The sequence below is a fragment of the Macrotis lagotis genome, chromosome 2 (assembly GCF_037893015.1).
Source record: "Macrotis lagotis isolate mMagLag1 chromosome 2, bilby.v1.9.chrom.fasta, whole genome shotgun sequence".
In the NCBI taxonomy this organism is placed as follows: Eukaryota; Metazoa; Chordata; class Mammalia; order Peramelemorphia; family Peramelidae; genus Macrotis; species Macrotis lagotis.
Genome location: NC_133659.1, coordinates 30,078,111 through 30,090,340, shown reverse-complemented (window position 1 = coordinate 30,090,340; position 12,230 = coordinate 30,078,111). Strand labels below are relative to the sequence as shown.

General features: G+C 46.3%; 1 protein-coding gene across 3 annotated transcripts in view; it reads right to left on the bottom strand.

Moving 5' to 3' along the window:
- Positions 1 to 12,230, bottom strand: part of TRABD2B (TraB domain containing 2B) — a 247,764-nt gene that overhangs the window by 17,236 nt on the left and 218,298 nt on the right. The window contains exons 6-7 of one of the 3 annotated variants that reach the window (XM_074221493.1): positions 9,563 to 9,847; positions 760 to 8,127 (exon numbers count right to left, since the gene is read on the bottom strand). The exons of 1 other annotated variant lie outside the window; for it this stretch is intronic. In XM_074221493.1, coding sequence (XP_074077594.1) covers positions 8,100 to 8,127; positions 9,563 to 9,847 — 313 coding nt within the window. In that variant the 3' untranslated portion in view covers positions 760 to 8,099. Of the gene's footprint in view, positions 1 to 759; positions 8,128 to 9,562; positions 9,848 to 12,230 lie in introns of those variants that run through there. One more of the 3 variants, XM_074221495.1, reaches the window with a different exon arrangement.

The window sequence follows — 12,230 nt, the reverse complement described above, 5'->3', positions numbered from 1 at the left end:
TCAACTCCACCTTAGGTCTTCAGAACTCTAACAGAACTGATCCCTTAAAACTATTCATCTTCTCTACTTTATATTCATAAGGGATATTATTTAGGCCAAACTTATACAATCTGATGCTTTCCCTCCTTTATTTAATTTGTCTGAACTTTGCAATAAGGAGCTCATAGTTTAAGTCAAAACCAACTCCAAGTCTTGTTTCAATAGACCATATAGAGTTTTTCCATCTTTGACTATGAAAAATTTACCTACTGATTTCAATATTGACTATCTGGTGATGGTCTAGAGTAGACTTGTGGGTTGTTGCAAAAGAGTGTTTGCGGAGCAGCTAGGTGGCACAGTGGATAGAGCACCGGCCCTGGAGTCAGGAGGACCTGAGTTCAAATCCAGCCTCAGACACTTAATAATTGCCTAGCTGTGTGGCCTTGGGCAAGTCACTTAACCCCATTTGCCTTGCAAAAACCTAAAAATAATAATAATAGTTTTGTGAAGATAACTTTCTGGTCATAACAAATACTCTTTTTTTTTCTTTTTTAAAAAATTTAATTTGATTTTTATTTAAGGCAATGGGATTAAGTGACTTGCCCAAGGCCACACAGCTAGGCAATTATTAAGTGTCTGAGGCTGGATTTGAACTCAGGTCCTCCTGACTCCAGGGCCGGTGCTCTATCTACTGTGCCACCTAACTGCCCCCACAAAAACTCTCAATAGTCATAAGAAAACCTGAGCACCACAGAATACATAATTTCAAATTGTGCTGTTGCAAAAGACTTTTGAGGGTTCCTTGGGCAGAAAAGAAATCAAATCAGTTAATATTTAAATAAATTAATTCAGATTACTCATGGGAAAAACAAATACTAAAACTGAAATGTAAATATTTTGGCAGAATCATGAGAAGATAGGACTCCTTGGGAAAGACCCTGATGTTGGAAGAGATTGAAGGTAAAAGGAGAAGGGGAAGGCAGATAGCTAGATGGTGTTAAAAAAGTAACACATGTGAGTGTAGACAGACTACTTTCTCCTTCTTGAGTCTGCCTAGTAACGATCCATTCCACAATTGTCCAGATTCCTTTGGTAATCCATTTGTCTTCATTAACTGTCCTTGACTTTATTTCTTTTATAAACCAGAAATAGGCCATCTTGGGGTTGCTCTTCCAGTTCTCGATTTCTTCTCTTCTCCCCTTCCTCCTTCCTCCCATTTCAATGATACAGATAGGATTTCTTTCTTATTATTGACCTCAAGTCGCACGCGTGCATTTGTGTGTGTGTGTGTGTGTGTGTGTGTGTGTGTGAGTGAGAGAGAGAGAGAGAGAGAGAGAGAGAGAGAGAGAGAGAGAGAGAGAATTTCTCTTCTCCTATGCTCCCAGAAAAGCTGGAAGTGAAGTTTTTGGGTCTCTCTCTATTCTAAGGTCTTTTCTAATTCTGACATTCAGTTTCAGCCCTCTCCTAGTCCCTCCATTACCTGTTTCTGGGGTCCTTCCCAGCTGACATTCCCTGTTCCAAGGCCCCTCCCAGGGCTGACATCCTCTGTTCGAAGGTCTTTCGAACATTCCCTGTTCTCTGTTCTCAGCCTCTCTCCTCCTTGTGTCATCCTCCAATTCTAAATTCTGCACACATGTGAGCTATTAGGAGCAGGAGAAGAGGAGCTCCAGCCCAGGGACCTCAGAATTCCCCACTCTTAAGAAGAGGCCACTTTCCTTTGAGGGCTTGGAGACGGCCAGTCTCCCTCCTCCTTCAGGGAAAGGCAATTAAGTGGAGAAGGCATCTGGTCCAGAGCTCTAAGGACCTGCCGGAGCAACATGTGGGAGTGGGAGCTCGGAGCAGGGGGCCTGGGGAGGCTGAGGCCTTTCCAAGGGAGCCTGCAGGGACCAGGCCATGGGATCGCCTGACCTCCCTTCCTTTCTCCTTTGATCTCCAGGCCTCTTGGGCTTTGTCCAGTCCCGGGGAGGCTCCCAGAAGCTGGACCCAGGGCCTGGGGCTCCCTTCCCTCGCATTAGCTCCGCTTTGGTTGCCAAAGCTCCAGGGTGGCCTAGGGATGACAGACAAGGAGATTGAGGTAACAGAGAGTAGGTACTAGGCTCAGCCTGTGGTGGATGACATCATCGAGGTGGTGATGACATCAAGATGGCTCTCTCTCTCTCTCTCTCTCTCTCTCTCTCTCTCTCGGAGATTTAGAGCAAGGTTAACCCTGGAAAGTGTTCCTTCCATGAGCAGGGGACCCCACTCAGCTGTTAGGAAACTGCAGGTGGGTGGGTCCAATTATTCCCTCCATCTAGTCTGTTCCCAAGGTCTAGACATTCCCCCCATGTACCATGTCACTGGTTTTTTTCTGCCCCGCCCCTTGCACCCAGAGCCATGGGGTTAGCATCTCCTGGTCTGGAGTTAATCCCTGCTTGCCTGGGATTAAGATCTTTCAGCACCCAAAGGTGCTTTAACTGGGTTTCTAAGTTTCCTCATTGCCACCTGATGTTCCCCAGAGTGACCACCCAGTCTGTAGATCTCACTAGGAGCATCTGCTTCCTCATTACCTCTTCCCATCCTCAGCTCAATGCATGGGTACACTGAGATCCTCCTCAGACTTGGAGGGATTGGAGGGCAGGGTTTCTCTCTCCCTTCCCCCATTAGAACATAGGCTCCTTGAGGGTAAGAAGCCTTTTGTCTTTGAATCTACAGGGCCTGGCTCACTGTAGGGATTTAATGAATGCTTGCTTTTTGAGTGATATGACCTTAGAAAAGTCCCACACCCTTCTGTGCCTCAATTTCCTTAGATGTTTAATAGAAAGGGATTATATCTTCTGTCTACTTTGTCCTCCAGGCTGTTATGGACTTTGGGCTCAGGCTGGATGCAAGGCCTCTGATTGAGCAAACAGCTATGAAGTCTACAAGAGGTTCAGACCTGACTCTGTTCTTCCTTTTTCTGGGTTCTAATCACTAGATGAGGCACCCCTCCAAGTTTGGCAGGGAAGGCTGGTTCCCTCCCCTCTCCCCAGTCCCCTGACATTCCCTGCCCGGCTCCCCAGGATCCTGTGGAGACCCTCTGTTTGTCTGCAACCACTGGGCTGCCCTTAAATATACAATTTCATTTTCTTTCACACTGGTTAATGAACAGAAAAGGAAAAAGAGCACCAGAGAAAAAGCGACATAAAAATTCCTTCCTGGCCCCCCGCCCAGCTCTTGGGGCCTGGGGGAGGCAGGATGGAGCTTAACTGTTTCCCAGCTGCTCAAGCTGCCAATGGGGGAAGCTGCTCTTTTGCCTACAGATCTCCTGAGAGGTATCAGAGGGACACTGAGGCAGAGGTTCAGCCACCCTTGACCCTCCCTGAAGAGGCAGGTTCCAGTTTGGACTGGGAGGCCCCCACCTCCTTAGACTTCTCCATCCCTGATGGCCCTGTCTCTGAGATCCAAGGAATTTGTGGTTGTACCTCATCTTCCTACCTAGATGATGAGGTTGTAGAGGACAGGGTTTGTGGGTTCTCTGCCCCCATCACCTGCTGTTTCAACTCCATTTCATCAAGCAGCTAGTGGCCAGCACCCTGAATCTAGACTCAGGATGATGTGAGTTAGAATCCTTCCTTAACACTTACTTACTAGCTTTATGCCTCAGTTTTCTCATCGGTAAAATGAGGATAATTGTACCCACTTTCCACCATTTTTATAAGGATGGGATAATATATGTCAAATGATTTGCAAACCTAAAAGTATCTCAGCAATGCTGGCTATTTATCATCATCATCATTATTAAACACTTGCTACATACCAATATTACAGAAAATCACAAAAATGAAGTAGACCCTGCCCTCAAGGAGCTTACATTTAACTTAGATATTATATGGACATATCCATTAGGTTATCTGCTGTGTATAAAGCCTTCCATTTCTGACATTCCCTGTTCTCAGATCCCTCTCACTCTGACATTCTTTACTCTAAAGACCCTCCCAGCCCTGACATTCTCTGTTCCAGTCCTGACATTGTCTAATCTTTAACACAGGATCAGAGAATCCAGATTATTAGTTGGAAAGACCCTGAAAGGCCCTCTAGGTCAATCCCTGAAAGGCCCTCTAGGTCAATCCCTTAATTTTACAGATAAAGAAACAGGTCTTTAAAACTTAACCAATTTCCCCCAAGTCCTAGAGATATGGCAGAATCAGGATTTGAACCCATACCTTTGGCTTTGTATCCAGTGGCCTTTCCATTGAACACAGAGTCTTTTGAGTCATTTTTCCCTGTTTGCCTCCTCCTGTTCACTCTTTCTCATTGCCATTTCTCAGTATCCTCAGTAAGTGTGAATGACTTTTTCCTTAGTCTCACCACCTGTTCAAACCCCCCCCCCCCCAAACCTTCCAGTTCTGTCCCCTCCAGGTACTTGTCCAAACTACAACAGTCTACACTTCTCTCTCCCCTCAGCATTTCCATCATCATTAGTCAATTCTGTCTCCACAATCAGTCCCTTCACATTGTAGATGAAAGGGAACTTCCTGCAATATGGATTCATTACTCTTGTGTTCCTCATAATAGTGAACCAATGCTTATCAGAGCCCTAGACCATACACCTAAACAAACTGAGTCAGGTAAAGCAACTCTCAATAGAGAGAACCACTAAGGCTCTCATGCTTGGAATCCAAAAACCGAGTTCATGAATACAAGATAGGGATGGTATAGGCAGGCAGAAGTTTGTGTTGAAGACAATCTGGGGTCTGAGTGGCCTATAAGTTCAATACAAGTCAACTTCATGAAATGTTAGCCGGGAAATTTTAATTTTAATATTGAATGATATCTTGAACTGTAGGAATGCCCATCCTGTCCTCTGGCTGTGGAGTGTTGGGTTCAGTTCTGGATACTGCCTTCTAGGGAGGGCATGGTATATGGAGACCCTGATGATGAAGGAGAGGTCTAAAACTGGGAAATGGGTGGAAGAACTGGTGCCATTAGCCTTTGGATGTTTGATGGGCTGTCACAGGGAAGAGGGGATGAGGTCTGGTCTCAGAAGCTAGGTAGTGTGGTGGTTGAAGCACTATCTGGAGTTAACAGGCCCTGAGTTCAAATTTAGGCTCAGATATTTACTAGCTATGTGATCTGGAGAAATCATGTAACTTTTTTGTTGCCTCAGTTTTCTCATACGTAACAAATACTGGGAATAACAATACCACTGAGGACCACTTTTCAGGTAGACAATGTGGAGAAGATCCTTGTTTAGCTGTGGTTTGGATCTGATACGTATGAAGCTTCTCCAACTCTGAGGCTGCTATTGTTATTTCCATTTTATAGATGAGGAAATTGAGGCAAAGAAAGGTAAGTGACTTGCCCAGAGTCACACAACTAGTTAGTATCTGAGGTTACATTGCTCCCCAGGTCTTCCTGACTCCAGGGCTTTGCCCATGTCAACACCAGTTGCCCACATTTTAATTAGCTTCCATCTCTGACAGGGAGTGTAAAGAGGGCAGATTTGGGAAATCCCAGATTCCCAGAGCCAAGAGAGACCCTGGTCACTACCAGAGCTCAGACATCCCCTTTGCAGCCTCACTAGGGATGGGAGCCTCACTACTTCCTGATGCCAGCAGCCATTTCTGGTCACAAGAGTTAAAGGTAAGCTCTGAGATATTGCCATCTCCCACTGCATAAATGTTTTTCCTTGTGGTCCAAAACCTCAGTTCCCACAGTCGGTCATAGGCTTGTAGACCATATGGGAGAGAGCTGGGTTATGCTGAGTGAGCTCCTTGGGTCCTGCAGTGTGAAGGGAGAGTTTGTGGGGGGGGGGGCTGTGACTAATTAAGTGCAACGTCACTGCTCCTTTCCTGAGCCCAGTGGCTGACTCTGAGCTTGGGTGGGCTTTCCGTGTGTGGGCAGAGAATGAAAGGAGGCCGAGAAAGAGATAGTCCCAGAGAGGATGGGGAGGGAGGCAGCAATACACAGGGATGAGGGAAGGGAAATGTACTATGTTCTCTAGTATGGGATACTGCCTTTTGCTCCAGTATCTCCTGCCACCCCAGGAGCTTCACCTCTGGAACCAGGCCCTTATTTATAGATAATCCCTTGGGGGAGGGCAAAGGGAAGTCTTAGATCTATTAGCAGGCTGGGGAAACTGAGGGACAGAGTGCTCTATTAGCCACCCTTCCAATTTCCCTTCTTCCATGTGACCCCCAATTCTTTTCCATCCTTCCTCTACAGGCTTTCCTTCTATTACTAGCAAATACCCACCCCTGGGATCTTGTTCACACCATTTTGGATGCCAGCTATACCTTTACTCCCCTCTTGGATGCTCCAAATGTGACCTTCCTTCAAGGCTCAGTTTGGAGACCCTTTCTTTTAAAGGGATCTCCTCATTTCTCTTAGCACCCAGTTTAGAATTTGGGGTGATATCCATAAATGGGCACTTATATATTTAGACCCTACTACAGGCCAAGAGTTGGGTTGAGTCCTGAGAATACAAAGGAATAAAATGAAAATGATATGATGTGACTCATGACTTAGAGAGAGATAAACACTAGAGCTGTGGGAGGTCTAGTCTTCCAATAATCCCATCCATCCCAAAGTGGAATGGGCAGTGCTGAAAGGTAGTGAGCTCCCTGTCACATCCCTAGGGCTTTTCTGGGGTCTAGACTTGGTTGTGTGATTAAACAAGCCAAGGAATGTCTCTGACCCTGTTTCCTCAACAGTGCCAATGCTGGATGCCAAAGGAGGAAGGAGATGGGCCAGCCTGGCTGGTTGTGGAGCCTACAGGCTCCTCTCTTCCTCTGGCTCAGATGTGGACAATTTGCCCTCCAAGCATCCTGAAGTTCACCGGACCTGAGTAGCACTCTCATGTTTTATCTCTGGCCCAACCCAGGACCAACTAGACAGCAAGCACAGTCTAGAGCCACACTGAATGGACACCAAAGCATCCCCTGGTGATGCAAGCAGAGAAGCTGTCCCTCTCCCCATTCTTCAGATAAGGAGGAGACTGAGACTCAGGGAGGAGAATAGACTTTTCCAGAGAAGTCCCATGGCCTTCATGGAGTCCAACTGACCTCCTGCCTCTCCCTCTGAGCCTTTAAGACATTGGAAGTCATGTACAATCTCCCTCCTGCCTGCCTCCAGTCCTCTTCCTGCTCACGGGGCTCAGACTCACTTAGCTTTTCTTATCAATCCCCATAACTCATCCTGACAGCCCCTGGCTCCTCTCTTCATTCTTTCAGTTCTGTTTATACATCCTGGGGAAAGAGGGACTGAAAAGAAGAAAGTGGGTCTGGCATGCGGATGAGGGGTCACTTGGCTATTCACTCACTCATTCATTCATTCACTTTGTTTATTCACTTCATTCATTCATTCACTCATTCATTCAATGAAGACATTTACTAATCAATTTCTATTTGTCAGACCCTCTGTTAGGCAAAAACAAAGCAAAAGGAACTGATTCTCAGGGTGGTGCAGTGGATGGAGCATGGACCCTGGAGCCAGGAGGACTCGAGTTCAAATCTGAATTCAGACACTTAATAATTACTTGGCTGTGTGACCTTGGGCATTACCTTGCCAAAAAAAAGAGCTGAATCTCCACTGGTGAGATCTAGGGAAGTTGGTTGAGTTTGATCTGGTGTCTCCAAAGGAAGGCATTCCCAATAGTGGAATGACAGATACCTGAAGGAAGCGAGTCACAGTTGGAAAACCCCTTTGATGTCAACTGGTCCCACCATTATGTCTGTCCCTCTTTGTTTTACAGGCAAAGAAACTGAGGCTAAAAAGAATTAAGTGATTTGTTTGAAGTTACACAAATGATAGAGAACAAGGTCAGAATTGAATCCAGGTCACCTGATTTCAAATCCCTTTTCCTCATTCTGGGACAAATCAAGGGAAACCATTTTAGTTTTGGAGTAGCCATGTCCCTGATCTCTGGGCTGAGAGGAACAATTTCCCCTAGCCAGGGCAGCATGTTGTCTCACAAGAAGGTCTGGGGAAGGGAGAACTTTTAGCCAAGGCAACAGTCCCCTGAGATCTGTCATCACACCCCCAGACTATGGCAGGCAGACCCAGGCCCTGCTGACCTCCAGCTCTGATTCTTGCCAAGATGAGAACGCCGTTATTTCTGGTCCTGGATAAAAGCAGCAACCATTTCGATTTATCCTTTTGCCCTAGGTCCAAATTCCAGGACTCTGCCTTCTGGGGAGGAAATAGGGATTTCTAACTAGTCTCCCTCTGGGAGCCAACAGGACTTCTGGTGGGACCACTAGTCAAATATGTCACAGGAAATGCATGCCCAAGAATTCCCAAAGTATCTAGCATCTCTCAGGATTGACCCATGCAACTTTTACAGACTTTCCAACTAACTATAATCTGCCCCATGAAGGACTCCAACTTTCTTCCTCCCTTCTTTCCTCCTCACCATTCTTCCTTCCTTCATCCTTCCTTTTTCCATCCTTCCTTCCTTCCTTACTCCATCCTTCCTTTTACCACCCATCCATGCTTCCTTCCTTCCTTTTTCATCCTTCCTTCCTTTTCCCATCCTCCCTTCTTTTCTTCCTTCCTTCCTTTTTCTATCCATCCTACCTTCTTTTTTCCATCCATCCTTCCTTCCTTTTTCCATCCTTCCTTTCCTTCCCTCTCTCCCTTTCCTCCTTCTCTCTCCCTCATTCCTTTCTTCCTCTCCCTTTCTTTCCTTCATATCTTTTATTTCTCCTTCCCCTATCTTTCCTTTCCTCTCTCCTTCTATCCCTCCCTTTTCCCCATTCCTTTCTCTTCTCTATTTCTCTCTTCCCTTTCTTTTCTTCCATTTATCTATTTATCTGATTTGGAAAATCCTTCCTGAAGCCAATTCTAGGGAAAGTGTGGTCCAGAGGAAAGGGCCCTGGGCTAAGAATCACTAGGCATGAGTTCCAGACTTAAATTAGTTGTGACTTTAGAAGAATCATTTTTGTTCTCTGGATCTGTTTTCCCCATTTTTATAATTAGAGGCTCGTAGAAGACAGAGTTCAAGGCAATGAGTGTGCCTTCTATATTAGGAATATAGAAACAAAACTGGAGTATTGTCTCTTGTCATCCCAGAGCTTGCAGTCTCCTGTGGGTGGGGGCAGAGTAGGTGGGGGGACAGAGATTAGTAGATCCAAGATCATCTGAAGCAGAAGAGAGCATAGAAAAGTTGGAGGGCCAGGAATGGTGTCCTATGGAGGGAAGCATCAGAACTGAACCTTGAGGGATGCCAAAGAATCTTAGAGGTAGAAGAGAAGGAAGGCATTCCAGGTTTGGGGATGCCTGGGCAAAGAAGCAAAGGTGGGAGATGATGTGGGATTGTCAAAGAACAGCTAGCAGACCAATCTGGCTGGCATATAGAGTTTAAGGGTGGACTTCTGATGTCCTTGACATTGGACTATCTAATTCTTAGTCATGCCACCTTTCTAGGACTTCAGTTTCTTCAACTATAAACTGAATGGGGAAAGGGTAGACTGAATGATTTCCAAGACCCCAGGGTTCTATTAATGTATATACATGTTCTAAGACTTGAGGTCTTAGAACCATCTGCCATAGACAGGGCCTAGCCCATTGATAGTTCAATGGTGGTCTAATGGTGGTCCAATGAATAATGGTCTCTAGCACTCACCTGTCCTCGATCCGGACCCAGAGATCGTTAAACTGTCGTGGCCGGTGTTGCTTATGATGCTTCCGCCGCCATTTCTTTTGTCGCCCAAACTCTTCCAGCTGACTCAGGCTGTCAGATAGCAAGAGATGGGGTGATAGGAGGTCATCGTCTTCTTCTTCCTCGTCCCCTGGGCCAGGAGATGTGGAGGCCAATGAGGAAGATGGGCTTTGCTCCATCGGTGGCAATGTGGGAGCTGGGGTCACAACAGGATCTGGAGAAGGGGGCTGGGAACTCCGGGGGCTGGAACTGAAAAGAGCCAACCTTGGGTCATTTCAATCTATGAAGCCAGGGGTTAACAGAGAGTAATGGAGGAGGGGCTATGAAGACCAGGAATCGATCTCCTAGAAACCAGGGTATTTCACCCACAAAGAATAAATCAATGAGCTCTGATGTCCTTTACTGATGAGTCCTGAGCCTGATCTGTCCCACCTTTGATCATAGCATAGCTGCTTAGGGGTATCTGTCTTTGTGTTCTTAGGCATCTCACTATCGACCCAAGAAGATAAGACATAAGCAAGATAAAAATGCTTTCATTAGTCAGGACATGATAAGGATCCCAAAAGCTTAGGCAAAGTGATACAAGAGGAAAACCTTTTAGCTAGAGGAAGGGAGGAAGGGAAGAAATCTTGGAAGGGTGGGCATCTAAGCTGGACCTTGAAGGATGAGTCCAATTTTAGCATTGGCTGCTATAGCTGGAGAAGGTCAGAGGATATTCTAGGCTGAGGGAACAATGTAAATGAAGCTTCAAAGTGAGGGATGAGGTTGTGGTTGGTAGAGACCAAGCTTCTTCCCTGATGAAAAGGTAGATTGGGTAGAGCCTGGAGAGATCAGATGCAGGCTGATGATGCAGGGCATCCAAGGAGGGCACACCATTCATCTTCACTCTGCACATGGATTCTGCCTAATAGGACAAGGGGCTGGTCCTTATAGGGGTAGAGTTTCTGAGCAGATTTTAGTAAGACCTGTGCAGAGGAGGCTTAGCAATCCTGCCCCACTAGGGCCATATGGCCCCCAAGTCTGGCTGCCTTCCTCTGACCAACAACAGAGAAACCAGGCCTTCCACCTCTACCCTAAAAAGGCCCTGATATCTTGGCAGTGCTTGGGGGAGAGAGGCTGATGTAGTCATCAACCACTCCTGCATACTGTTATTCAGTTAGTCCAGCCCACAACTCAGAGCAGGTGGTGACAGATGGTTCCCTGATCTCCTCACTTAGGGCCCAGCCAAGCCCATGACTTAGAATGGGTAGGGAAAGGGGACCTGTGAGAGGAGGTCAGGATGGGCCTCCATCTGCGACCAGGGCCTACACCCAGACTAGTCACTTTGGGACTATATTCAGGTTCAGTCTTAGGTTTAGGCTCAGACAGAGGGCAAATATGGGTCCAAGGCAAGCCCCAAGTCTGGATTCAAAGTAAAGACTAAGACTGAAGCCAAGTTCAGAGGTCAGTTTATGACCAGGCCCAGGGTCCAGTCTATAACTGGTTGGAAGACTCCTGTAGCCAGACTCGGAATTTATTAAGTTGGGGAGGGAAATGAAGTCTCTAAACGTCAGTCACAGATTAAACCCATCATCTTGGGTTCATTACTACCCTATGTAAAGCTGCTTTTTTTTTCCTATCAAATGTTCTCTCAACCACAAGGGCTCATCTATTTTTAAATTATAGTAATTATTATTTTATTACTCCCCTCACTTCCTCCCCTGACACCTCACCCTGGCCAGGATGTGACCCTGGATTCGGGGAGTCTGTGTGTACAGCTTGCCAGCTCTGGGAGGTCCCACCCTACTGGCAAGCTTCCCAGGGAGGTAGGTACTGGCCTCAGATTATACACCAGTCTAGTTAAGGAAAGAGCCTCATCAGAGGCTGTTTGAGCAGGATTCTTTTTCTTTGGAAATCTGTGAAACAGAGAACGATATAAAATGTCCCTCCATCCTGTACGGCCCCTTCTTGCTTCCACTGGGACAATGGCAGATTGTTGGGGGAGGGTAGCAGAAGGAGTTCAGAATCCCACAGGTTTTACAAAGTTTGTATACATGAAATTAGCTGTTGCCTCTGTGATGAATGAGTGGCCATATTCCATGACCCAAATGCTGCCACCCTTGGCCCTCACTACAAATGAAAGCTGAAGGCAGAAGGATGTTTCAGCTGGGGAGGAAGGAGGACTTTCAGGTTCTCACTGGAGAGACCAATGGAGGCGTTGGTGGAACTGGTTTTATTGTGCATCCAAAGGCAACAAGAAACATCATTTCATGGGACATTTGGTCATCTCATATTGCAAAGCTCAGGACGAGCGTAAGCGGGAAAGACCACCATGAAGGTTACTACAGTTTCCATGCCAACATCTGTTGCGGAGGATGAGAAAGTAGACACATTTGACAAAAGAACCCAACAGGATGCTCCAAGCCAAGTGGATAGATGCCTTAAAACTTCAGAATTTCAATGTGTGGTGGGTGGGGGTAGGGTAGGGGGATGCTTGGGGTAAAAGGAAGGAAGGAGAAAAATAAAAGTTGAGAGTTAAAGAACGAAAGAACATTCCAGATCTGGAGGCCTGAAGATCATGAAAACATCACAGAAAAGAAAATCGACTTTATTCTAACAGACGAGAAATGTTTAGCTGCCAATGTGGGAGGCA